Source organism: Taudactylus pleione, unplaced genomic scaffold (assembly GCF_031769625.1).
Source record: "Taudactylus pleione unplaced genomic scaffold, aTauple2 ptg000381l, whole genome shotgun sequence".
Classification (NCBI taxonomy): Eukaryota; Metazoa; Chordata; class Amphibia; order Anura; family Myobatrachidae; genus Taudactylus; species Taudactylus pleione.
The window spans coordinates 3,839,524-3,850,146 of NW_028284782.1; the positions used below are offsets into that span (position 1 = coordinate 3,839,524).

Consider the following 10,623-nt stretch of genomic DNA (forward strand, 5'->3'; position numbering starts at 1 on the left):
AGAGTTCCATAGCCATAATTTATTTATTCTGCCAGCCTTTTCTTTTTATAAACCCCATTAATACATCTATTGGTAATACTGCGCTGACTGTTCCCGGCTGTACCGTAATAAGGGACCGAATTCTGTAACATAAACGGGAATTACCATCTGCTCTCTATCACCTGCACTGTCTACTTGTTATTCAAAAACTGTTGCTGTATATTGTATATCTATTGTGTAGTCCTCGTTTTAATGGAAATTACACTGTATATTAGATTAAAGTCAGTTGTGTCTGTCCAGCAAGGTGTTACCCAATTATATGCATACAAAGACTTATCTTAGCCCATATTCACATAGGGACCTTGGCAATAAGAACAAAGAGAGGGGATAGATGGTTACTCCAGTCTTAAGTGCTGCTACAGGGCATTGCCAGTAACTGAGCAACATAAATATTAGTACATCAGTGCTGCTTCATGCTAATGCTGAATATAGCCATTATTAATTATATATAATTGTCACAGTGACCCTGTCATGGTAAATTCAGCCTCTGATCTGCTGTTTGGTCCCTGAGTTTGCACTTTGCATAGAACACTACATAGGGAGATACTGGAGCTGGATCAGCCAGTACATCTGCCTTACAGTCCTGGGGAAGTGAGAGGGTGTGAGCTGGGAAGTGTGTGTGTGTGGGAGTGACTGTCAGCTCTCCTGTGTGTCTTTATATGGTGTCACCCACACAGTATAAAGACACACAGGAGAGCTGACAGTCACTCAGAGTGTGTGCAGTGCAGCAGCTATGGCTGAGCCCAGGTACAGAGGAGGAGAGTCGCTGTATCTCAGTGTCGGGGTCCTGGCTATCAGTGCAGGTAAGAAGTCATCAGTATCTCACCCTGATTATCCCCATCACTGCTGCCAGCAATCATCTCACCCAGCAGGGAAGGGTTATAGTCTATTACTTACATGTCTCATGTTTTCCCCTCTAATTCTATATTCTAGGATGTTTGCTTCTATCGATACATCATTACAGCACAGCTGCAGCCGCTGCACTTGTCCCCCCTTCAGTCCTGGGCGTCCTGCTCCTTATCCTAGCAGTGATATTGGCATACGCAGGTATGTGGCTACTCTACAGAGAACCTTTTTATATGATGTCTTTTCTTTAGGTTACCTGGTTGCATTTTGCATAGTGAGAAAGAAGCTTATTACATAAGTGACATAAAAGGATTATTAAATAATGAAAAGACAGGCAACTTAGCTCCACTAGTCCTTTGTCAATTTAACTGTTACAGCAGTATTATTACATTGCCCCATTATTTGCACATTCTGACAGCAAAATAAGGGATTATTTTTAGTAAATACAATGATAGTGGGTCCCCAGAACTGTGTAGTATAACCGTGATGTAGATTAAATCCCAGCTGTCAGGATGCCGGCACTCATAATGCCGACGCTGGTATCCTGACACCTGTCAGAATCCCGGCACCAGCTTCCCGATGGAAAGTGGTTGGGTTAGGGGGAGGGGGAGGGTTAGGGGTTACGGCTAGGCACTAGGGAGAGGGTTATGTTTAGGCACTAGGGGAGGAGGGTTAAGTTTAGGATGCGCGGGGGGGTTAGAGTTAGGCTGCAGGGAGGGAGGATTAAGTTTATGGGTAGGGTTAGGAAACTTACCGACAGTTATCGGTATCCTAACCCTGTCTGGATGCCGGCGTCGGGAGTCTAACTGCCAGGATCCCGAGGACCAGAATCCCATACCCAACCCATATGACCATCGCCAATACCCCACACAGCTCATTGAAATCAGTAATTCATTAAAATTATCAATATTTAAAGGGGAAATTTAGCGCTCACTAAATGTGGGCTTACAGTACATCTGAAATAGAGAGGTCCTGATCTCTACAGTTTGCTATAAGTAATAATAAAGGAGTAGATCCACACTCAGTAACCAATCACAACATACAGTGTAGTAATATAAACAAGTTTTATTGAGTCACAATGCTCAAATAAAGGAAGAGATAATGAAAATAAGAATGTAGTTGTATGATAATAAAAAGAATAGATACAAATGGTGTTTGGTGTTGGGATATTACCAACAATGGTGCAATGGTGCAGGATTGTGGCACCCGGGATCACCCGGCCGGCAATGTGGTTCCATGTGGGTGTCTTCAGTCCATACACACCAGATCTACCCCTTTATTATTACTTAAAATGATCAATAAATCTTAACATAATCTGAATATACTGTAGCACCTGGACTGACAATTTTTTAAAATTTATTAATAATACATGTAAAATAAATCAAATATCGCTGACGCTAACCCGTCATATTTTACAAGACAATAGAAATACTTTAATACAATATCATAATGCAGCTTCTATATAATATTAATTTCTCTCCTTTAGGAATCAGGAAAATTCCATCCAATGTCTCATTGTGGGTCTCATTCTACTGGACAGTGTCAGCCATGTGGTGCGGATCTGGAGTCAATTTGATACTGACAGGAAATGATGTCATTGGCACCTCTGACATGAGAGATGCAATGGTTCCTGGCCTAGTGTCCTTCTTCCTGGGGCTGCTTATTATTGGTATCATGGGGATCCTGCAGAGGGAAATTCTCCTTGCTGTGATGGCTGTCGCTCTCTCTCTTTCCTATATTCATGAGCTTGTTATACTCTATGACAGCAGAATAGGCTCCTCTGCCATAGCGTGTAATTACCTTATTGTGACATTAATGGGTATATACTTTATTGGAGGACGGGCGCTCCGTAACCTCAGTAAGAGGAAACATGGTTTGCCTGGTATAGACAGTACCAGCATGAAAGACAAGGAGCAAGGTGCTGCCATAGGTTCATGTAATATAGAGCTTACAGCCACTTGCCTGATCCTTAATATGACGGCCTCTAGTGTATTTGGCTGCAGACTTCTGGGGATAACCAGTACTCTGTTTGTTGGCCAGGTGGCATGGCTGTGGACAGCTGCTGTTTACCAGACAGGTCTATGCATCTTGTCATACCGCTATTATCACATTCTAGATGCCACACATTTTGCATTTTTCTCCATTCTGAGATATGCAGAAGGTTACTCATTACTGTATCAGTTCTTGAACACTAATGAGCTAAGTTACCCTGTCCCATTTTTGGTAGTCTTTGCCGTACTATTTTCTGTCCTCTCCATGTTTACAAGTATTCAGAGTCTGGTGCAATCTGTGTACTTACTCTTTTATGTTGCCTATTGCATCGCATTGGCCAGTAACACACATGGGTTTTTTCATGAAGGATCCCAGGGAGTGAATATAGCAGTATACATTGCTTCAGCGATAATGGTCCTGGTAGCTCTATACAACTCACAGGCATCTGCAAGTATCCCCACTGGGGAGGGCACCATTAGGAAACTGTTCAGCAGTAATAACATTTTAAAGCTCCGTCAGAGTAATAATGTCCGTGAGCCCTTTCTTGGCTATTCCAAGTATGCTGATGCTGAAGTCCTGGCTCATGCATGCAGCATTTTGGCTGCCTTTGCCATGACAATGCCGGGAAGCTCTGGAGAACCCTTGGCTACAGTTGTCTTGCCATGGGTGGTCGTTGCTGGAGGGCTGTATAATCTCATTTGTGGGTCAGTGGCTTTCTCCCGTGGCAAGACACTGGAAAGTAGTGCTTTCATCTTGTATGGAGTAATGTGGGTTATTTGGGGAATTTCCCGGTATAGTGGCATCTATAGCACAAGCAGAGGCTTTAACACTGCGGTAGGAATGATATGCTTCATTCTGTTTAACAGTTTCATTGTATTCAGCACACTTTTCCTATCTAAGGCCTGGTTTGTGTATTCTCTCACTTTCCAGCTCATCCTAATCAGCTTCCTTCTTGACTCCCTCAATGCTCTTCCTCTGGGCTATGACATCGCTGTCACCATTATCTTCGGTATTGCTGGCTTCTACTTATTTCTTGCAACCCTATATAATGGCACATTTGAGGCTCCCCAAATACCACTTGGCAGCCCCTTTATCAAAATTAGTGGTTTTTCTAATAAGACGTCCAAATGCCCCCATCTGATTTCTACAAGGACCAGTTCCGTACGGCAGATCGCAGGTAAGAAGAAAGGGGAAATGATTAGTACATATATGTCCTCTAGCAACTTTGGCGCTTGTGCGGGAAATCTCGGTACGCATGGCGCGAGTCGTGCACCTGCGAATGGGTACGCGCTCTGTGTTTGTTTGCCCTCACCACTCCATAGGATTGCATGGTGTAAACGCAGCACGTGGCATGGCTTAGCATGTTGCGATGCGTGCGCATGTTTGCAGAGCGATCAGCAAAGATGCAGGAGGACACATCTGTATGACATACATTGTAGAATGTTATATTCTTATCCTATTGTCAGGTCAGTGTTCCACAAATCTACATATGGACAGACAGCATGTTTTGTGCTAGGAAAGTGATGGGATAATTATTTTTTCTGGTTTATAACATTGCAAAATCATATATTATTTTTATCCCTACCGTGGGCTTTGTAACTGGATTTAGTGATGAGTAATGTAAAAGAGTAATACCTGTATAACAATATTAGATGAACTATTTAGGACAGTTTCAGACTTCATAAGGAATTTCCTTGATCACAAAGTTCTATGAAGTGGGAACATAGTTTAGTTATTAATGAACTACTTATAATTTGTAATTTATTATTGTTAGGTAATGTTACACAATGCTGTCTAATCTGGCTTCTATACAACTTTCCTTTTTAGTGGCTTCACAGCTATGACTTTACAGTACAGGTGGGTACATACTGGACAATGTGTACCAGGACAATATGTCGTCCCGTCGGGTCGACATATCGTACCGCGGGTATACATCAGAACGATGTAATGAATGATTGAATGATCACTTGTTCTGTCCCTCATTAACATGAATGGGGCCGCATGCGATATGTAAAACACGTCAAACCTGACAACGCTGCATGGGAGCACGCATATCGTGCATACACACTTCACAATATGTCGACGAATCGGCCAAATCTTAACGACATCGTCCCAGCGTGTACCCGGCTTATCACAGCTGCATATTGGTGGTGCACATTGATATGGCATAAAGCCATTTTCTGGCTACAATTAATACAGTGCAGAGAGCACAGCTAAGCAATACTGTGTCCAGGAGCAACACAAATAAGTAGCTTTGCCTCCTGATATAAATACATGACTGACTAACACAGAAGTACAAAATATTACATTTGTAAAATTCACCCTATGGGGGCCACTTTTTTTTAATAAGGTAAAAACTAGTGCTGACAACCAATGTGTACTATACTGTGTACAATCCCTACATGAATGAGCTGTGTTATTTATGGTCTTCCTGCTGTGACCTTTTCCAGAGATTATGAGAAATGGAGGAATATGTGGAGTCCCGACGGACACTGTCTATGTGCTGGTGGCAGCGTGCAATCAGCCGGACGCCGTGGAGAAGGCCTACAAGTAGGTACAGATAGTGCAGTGTGAGCGATGGCTTTGCTGCAAACGTCGCTGTAACTATAACAATTACTATTAATTCCTGTTTAGATGTTATCTAGTTTATTTCTTAAACTGGGACAAAGCTACAAATGTATACTGAAGTCAATTTAGTATTATTTGTAACATATAAAAATATCTTTTTGATTAATTGATTAATTGTAAAAACAAAGAACACAGGTTCAGTAGAATAAGCAATGATAAACCCATTACACAGAGATATACAGATTTTGTATCAGAGGTAGATAATAGAGTACACTAGAGGAACACTCATCATTGTATATAGTGGAATAACATTGATTGATATATACTGTTCTTTTTCTACCCATTTGTAGGACAAAACGTCAGGCTCAGGACCGGCCAATGTCATTGTGGATCTCTAGTCTAGATCAATTAAAACCTGCAAAACATCTGTTTAGTCCCCTGTTATGGGACTTCATGCAGGCTGCCTGGCCCTCATCCATCAGCTTGGTGATCCCAAGAGGTGAGCACTTATCACCCTATTATCTGCACTAGTAACTGATGTGATCTAGTTGTCTACAACTAGTAATATTTTTATTTCCCTATGGAGATATGGACCTCGCAATCTTCTGTAAAATCTCTTCCAATATATATAATCCTTCAGTAGGTCAAATCAGAATTTAGCTTAATGATGACAAATATTTCCCTGACAGGGCCATGGCTGGACGTGTTGGGCGCCAGAGACTCTGCAAATTACATAGGCACCCCTCAGAGTATCGCCATACGGATCCCAGACTGTGCTGTGACCACACACTTAATTGATATGGTAAGAGGAAATGTATGGAAATACAAAATTTGCAAATATTCTACTTACCAAGAGGGTTATGACCAAGAAATTACATATATAAATTGTGCTGGAATATCTACTACTTAAAACATAATATGACTGAGCTGTTCCTTTATCTTCTAGGTGGGCCCCATTGCAGTCACATCAGCTAATCCATCCGGAGAAGCAGACACAACTCATCACAACCAAGTCTATGCCAAATTAGGAGATAAGGTAAATTATAAGTGATTGATTATCCATATACGGAAAAATAAACTAATAAAAACCCATGAGATAAAAGCATTTTTAATTTCAGGTAGACGGAGTGCTGTGTGATGGGGCTTCCCCTGAAAATATTGCTTCTACTGTGGTTGACTGCACAAAAATTGAATCTGGAAATATTGCATTTTTTCGAGTTGGCATTGTCCCCAAATCACAGGTAATTGTTTGTACTACTACACTATTTACTTGTATTATTGTGGTGTTGGGTTTTTATGTTTTGCGAGTTTAAAGAAATCCTAAAATGTGAAAGTATATAGACATAAATAGAAAATAACTATCAGTGTGCATTGCTGGTGTCTGGAACAAGGGTAAACATGTGCAGACTTTTCAGGTGACAGGGAACATTCACTATCATAAGCTCAGAAAGTGATTGGAAATACATATTGTGGGCTTGCTTTAAACACATGAAAGCTTTAAAGATTCTCTTACATACAGAGCTGTAGGCTGAGTCGCAGATCATTCATGGCAGTTACCCACGTTACCCCATGTATGTGGGCAATGCTGATTGTGCTCTGTCCAGATAATGTGACCAGAACAGACACATTCATTGGGAAACAATGCAAGTAACTGCGTCATCTCAGGGAAACAGACAAACCTCCCCTTTGGAACGCTGCTGCAGACAGAATGCTCCGCACACCCACGCCATGCTTATATCTGGGGCCAATGTAATAGGGTGAGAGTTTAGAAAATGCGAGAATATAGCAGAAAACTCTCACATTGGTCGAGTTTATCTTCAAAATGGGAAAACATCTGGATTAGAGTTTAAATCGTGAGAGTTTTTTAAGTCTATAAACATGCGAGTTGGTATGTTCTCAGACTCTATTACATTGGCCGAGTTTAAAAAGTGTGAGAGTTACTGCTAATCTGTCACATGTTCTAATCTCTCACCCTACTACATTTGGCCCCTGATCCCTATGGCCATATGGAAAGTACTGTACTGACCTAAAGACTCCCCATAGTCTACATTTGCTAAATACTTTGCACAAAATCTAAAAGAGCATATTTATTTAGATATACTGGTGCATGAGGTGTACTTTAGATATTTTATATGTATTTTAATAGACCAGTGAGTAGCCAACTATGAATATAAACTAATGTACTGACCAGTTTTGGAGTCTAGTGTGGAATATTATATTAAACCCTAATAAGAAGACTGAAGAAGTGACAGTGTTCTCTGTATTGTGTAAGCTGTGATCTTATCTCAGGTGTTACAGATATTACACCAGGTGCAGCAGATGCACAAGCAGGGTCACTGCAATGAGGCCTATGTTGGTTCCACAGTAGACATCACAGGAGAGATAAGTGACTCCCAGGATGAGCCGGAACAGAAGCCAAACACACTCTCTGATGAAGATGATGATGATGATGATGATGATGAATTGCAATCATATGTTAATAGGGGATTTACAATGGATAAAGAGACATCACTAAATGTACCCAGTAGATGATGTTTATTTGTATCTATGCTGCTTGTAGTAAAATGAATGACAGATGTTCTTCAGGTTCTGTGTATTTATGAATATTTATATAATTTTTGTAAAAAGAAAATGAATTAATAAATTATTTTTTAAAAATTTTTGCCTAATCTTTTTTTTCTCATATTGATATTAATAATGTTTTTAGTGTTTGAAAAATGTAGAAAATACGTTAATAAGTATTTACTGTATGCCGCATGTTTTCTTAGGAATTTACAACACTGAGTTTAGGTTACTTCAATTGCAGACATGAAAACAATGCTCATAGGTTCTCAGGGCCTGATTCACGTATGTGTAATGCTGAATGCAGATTCCCCATTATCGGGAATCTGCATGTGCGCATGATCACACGCAGACCCTTCTATGCCTCTGCCTGATTGATAGGCAGAGGCATTTAAGGGGTGGCACGGGGGCGGGGACGGGTGGTGTTCCTAGAAACGGGGGCATGTCAGCCCCGTTTCCCGGGAGTGGCAATGCGTCTACTGACACAGTTTCCTGGACCTGCAAGCCAGCCAACATGAGTAAGCCTCAGCTTACTCAGCTGTCCGGTGGCCCAGCACTATCCACCATCGCGACCGATGGTCACGATGGTGATCCCAGCCTGCAACCTCGGTCGCAGTGCTGAGAGTGCCAATTCAACAGGGCAGGGCCAGATTAACCATTGGGCGGATGGAGCTGCAGCTCCAGACCCCACATTAAAATAGGCCCACAGACAGCCATTGCTGTTCTGCTTTAGACAGGATTTGTTTTCCCTTGCTACAGCATTCAGCGGGCCGCTGCAACCCGAGGCCCCGCCCACTTTACCATGGCAGGCCGATAACCCCCCCTCCCCAGCATCCTGCCATTGAAACACTGGGCACACATGACGGCACAGTGGTAAACTTCTCAGACCCTCCCTGTACCGTGGCGCTCTGCATAGAGACTTCAGTGGCCAGCGCAGCTCCTCCTACTCACCAGATGTTATATAGCTGCTGCCCCATCAGTGTCAGTCTAGACTCGGCGTCCAGAAATAGTTAAGCCCATGCTCTGTCTGCTATGTGAAAGCAGCCCAGCCAGGTGACTTATCCTGCTGCTGAGTGAGTTGTCGGTGAGTCTAAGTGCTGGCTGCTGATGATGGGGTGCTGTGTGCCATGCTGGCTGCAGGCTTCAGCCTGAGCATAACTGCCTATGTCAAAGGTACTGCAAAAGCAGTGATCATACACTGCAGGGGCTGGCTGGCAACTTCTAGCCTGGGGGGCAAGTCCAAGGCACTGGCCCATAAATAACGGAGCATCCTTAAATGGAGGTAAACTGCTAACATACATAAGTGTACATGTAAAACAATGCTGCTAACATACATATGTATAAGTGTAAAATAGGCTATTTTACACTTACACATGTATGTCACCAGCGCTATTTTACACGTACTCTTATGTATTTTAGCAGCGCTATTTTACACTTACACTTATGTATGTTAGCAGCGTTGTTATACATGTACACTTATGTATGTTAGCAGCGCTATTTTACACATACACTTATGTATGTTAGCAGTACTATATATTAAATAGCACTGCTAACATACATAAGTATAAGTGTAAAATAGCGCTGCTAACATACATAAGTTTATTTATTTATTTTATTTATTACCAGTTATTTATATAGCGCACATATATTCCGCAGTGCTTTACAGAGAATATTCGGCCATTCACATTCCAGTCCCGGCCCCAGTGGAGCTTACAATCTATATTCCCTACCACATGCACACACATACACACATTTACATAAGTGTAAAATAGCGCTGGTTAAAGCGCATTTGTCACTTAGCAGCACCTTGTACATATTCCCCAAAGGTCAGTGTAGAGAAATATTACATACAGAAACTCCTACCATATATTTTTTTTTTCAAAAGAAAAATAAGAGTATAAAATCCATACTAAACATACACTTACCTTTATTTCTTCACTGCTTTTCTCTTCCTCCACTTTCTGTTCTTTTAACTGGGTTCTTCTCCTTCTTTCCTTCAGCTCCTCTTCCCCTGCTTTTTTCCCTCCACTTCCCGTCATACTCAGGGTGCAGTCAAGGGTGGACTTTCCATGGCCCGGCCTATTTATCAGTCACATGTCCTACCAGGGGTGGGCTATAATAAGCTGCCCTTTAGCTGCTGGTAAACTACACATCCCAGCATGCCTTGTCAGGATGCTCTTGTAGAAAAACTGTGGCAGGCATGTTGGGATGTGTAGTCCCAAAGCTGAAGAATCGCTTATTTATTAATATACTTTTAAATCACTAATCATGGGAGCCTCTTATTAAGAATAAGGCTCCCATTTTTCCAACACACCACTTTTATTTGGGCTGCAAATATATCTGTAGGGGCGGGAGGAGCGGTCCTGGGTGACACGGCCAATAGCAGCAGGGTAGCCGTGTCACTCATATACTGAATAATTAACCAGTGCTGCTGATGCCCTGTGACCTCACAGCAGGATACCCCATAGCAGTGACCCCATAGCCCCTGCCCCCCCCAGACCCCCAGCCGCCGCCGCTCGTTGAGTACGGCCACCTGTGCACGACACTGACGGGACGGCTGGGGTTGTGTCTTGTTGATTATGTACCTACAGGGCTTCCGTAGCCCTGTAGTACAAA

The 10,623-nt window shown here is 42.2% G+C and overlaps 1 protein-coding gene across 1 annotated transcript; it reads left to right on the top strand.

Moving 5' to 3' along the window:
- The first annotated feature begins 708 nt into the window (after positions 1 to 708).
- On the top strand, positions 709 to 8,023 carry LOC148507836 (uncharacterized). The gene is made up of 9 exons (XM_088445551.1): positions 709 to 842; positions 973 to 1,086; positions 2,372 to 4,054; positions 5,328 to 5,427; positions 5,796 to 5,944; positions 6,135 to 6,247; positions 6,392 to 6,481; positions 6,564 to 6,686; positions 7,735 to 8,023. The coding sequence occupies exons 1-9, from the start codon at positions 773 to 775 to the stop codon at positions 7,975 to 7,977; spliced, it is 2,685 nt and encodes an 894-aa protein (XP_088301677.1). The 5' UTR covers positions 709 to 772; the 3' UTR covers positions 7,978 to 8,023.
- Positions 8,024 to 10,623: the final 2,600 nt, after the last annotated feature.